The sequence below is a fragment of the Microtus ochrogaster genome, chromosome 24, assembly GCF_000317375.1.
Source record: "Microtus ochrogaster isolate Prairie Vole_2 chromosome 24, MicOch1.0, whole genome shotgun sequence".
Taxonomy (NCBI): domain Eukaryota; kingdom Metazoa; phylum Chordata; class Mammalia; order Rodentia; family Cricetidae; genus Microtus; species Microtus ochrogaster.
The window spans coordinates 10451508-10453063 of record NC_022024.1 but is presented as its reverse complement, the minus strand read 5'-3'; the positions used below and the strand labels follow the sequence as shown (position 1 = coordinate 10453063).

The 1556-nt window shown below is 45.3% G+C and overlaps 1 protein-coding gene across 2 annotated transcripts in view; it reads left to right on the top strand.

The window, feature by feature from the left end:
• Ptprb (protein tyrosine phosphatase, receptor type B) overlaps positions 1-1556 on the top strand; it is a 113776-nt gene that overhangs the window by 81249 nt on the left and 30971 nt on the right. For both annotated transcript variants that reach the window (XM_013350347.2, XM_005358042.3), the window contains one exon: positions 435-678. In XM_013350347.2, coding sequence (XP_013205801.1) covers positions 435-678 — 244 coding nt within the window. The remainder of the gene's footprint in view (positions 1-434; positions 679-1556) is intronic.

Genomic DNA, 1556 nt, shown 5'->3' with positions numbered 1-1556 from the left:
AAAAGATAAGAGAGCAGTAAGACAACTCTAGACGTGCAGGTTGTCCAGGGGGACAACTGCTCTGCCTTGGGACATGATTTCCTTATCTCTTCTCTATCTCCCAGGTCATTAGAGTTTCTGCAACTACAGTAAGTTTGGCAAGGTAGAGAGATTACTGAGTGGGACATGTTATTATTTGATGTAATTGATTGACTCGGTGGCCTAGAAAATCGAATGTGTATTGCATAACTATGAAAATTATCTTTATGTATATTAGAAACAATAGTTTCATAGCATATTCTGAGATTGCCAAATCCTTGTTATGGTATAACCAAAGATAGTGGATAAACATGTAGCCTTAGAAACATGACGCGCGCATGTGTGCACGCACACACACACACACACACACACACACACATATACACTAGTTTTTAACTGTAGGTTTTCTCCTGCAGGCGTGGATGAGCTGAAACCAGAACAACAGCACCCTCTCCCTTCCTACCTGGAATACAGGCACAACGCCTCCATTAGAGTCTACCAGACCAATTACTTCGCCAGCAAGTGTGCCGAAAGCCCCGACAGCAGTTCTGAGAGCTTTAACATTAAGCTCGGAGCCGAGATGGACAGCCTTGGTGGTAAATGTGATCCCAGTCAGCAAAAGTTCTGTGATGGACCACTGAAGCCGCACACCGCCTACAGGTTAGATGCATGGCCATCATTGATTGGCCTGGGAGACGTATTACATTATGAGGTGCTCAGGCAGCTAAGCAACGTCAGTGCCTATGAACTCCTGTAGACGAATAGCCTACGCGGCAAGAGCACTCTATATTATATTAGAGAGAGTGATTTATACAAGCTGAGCTCCTGCATCCACTCTCGGGTAATGTGCAAAGAGGGCTTTTTCAGCACTGTACAAAAGCTCCAGGACATTGTGTGAAGGACTGAGGGGTTTTAATAGATTATTCTTTCTCCTGTAACTGCTTTAGCCTTTCTCAAGTAATATACGCTGCTTGCCGTTGTGAAAATATTCAGCGAGACTGAGTTTGGGGAGACCCAAACAATGTGAAGCTCCATCAGACACTTTTAATGAGACTAAAGCTATACTTACTCTCTAAGGTGTGCAAACGTGAAAGTGCTCTATGGTCCAGACAGGGCTCTTGGAGAGAGCTCTGCCTAAATGAAAGCACCTGTTCCTCGCTGTGAGGTGGCACATGAGTCTAGCAGCTGTTTGCTTTTAAGCCCCCAGAAAGCACAGCTGCAGCCAGCAGAGCGAGCCTTCCTGTCCCAGGAATTTGTGGCATTCTATTCTTCATTGTGTTTAGTCACCCAGTCAGCATCCTCAAGGGAAAGGAAACCTAAGCTCCTGTCTTAGATGATAAGGCTACAGACATCCAAATTTAATATTTCCTCAGAGGATGGGCCTTCTCTGTTGGGTGTTGTGGCAAGCCTGATAATCCAGGCAACACGGCAGCCAGTCGGGTTCCCTGTGAGCCAGTGTGTATTCTGGTTGATCAGAGCCAAGCAAAGTCTTACTGACTTATGTCAGTCTTAATGATAATCACCATAGTGACACCTGA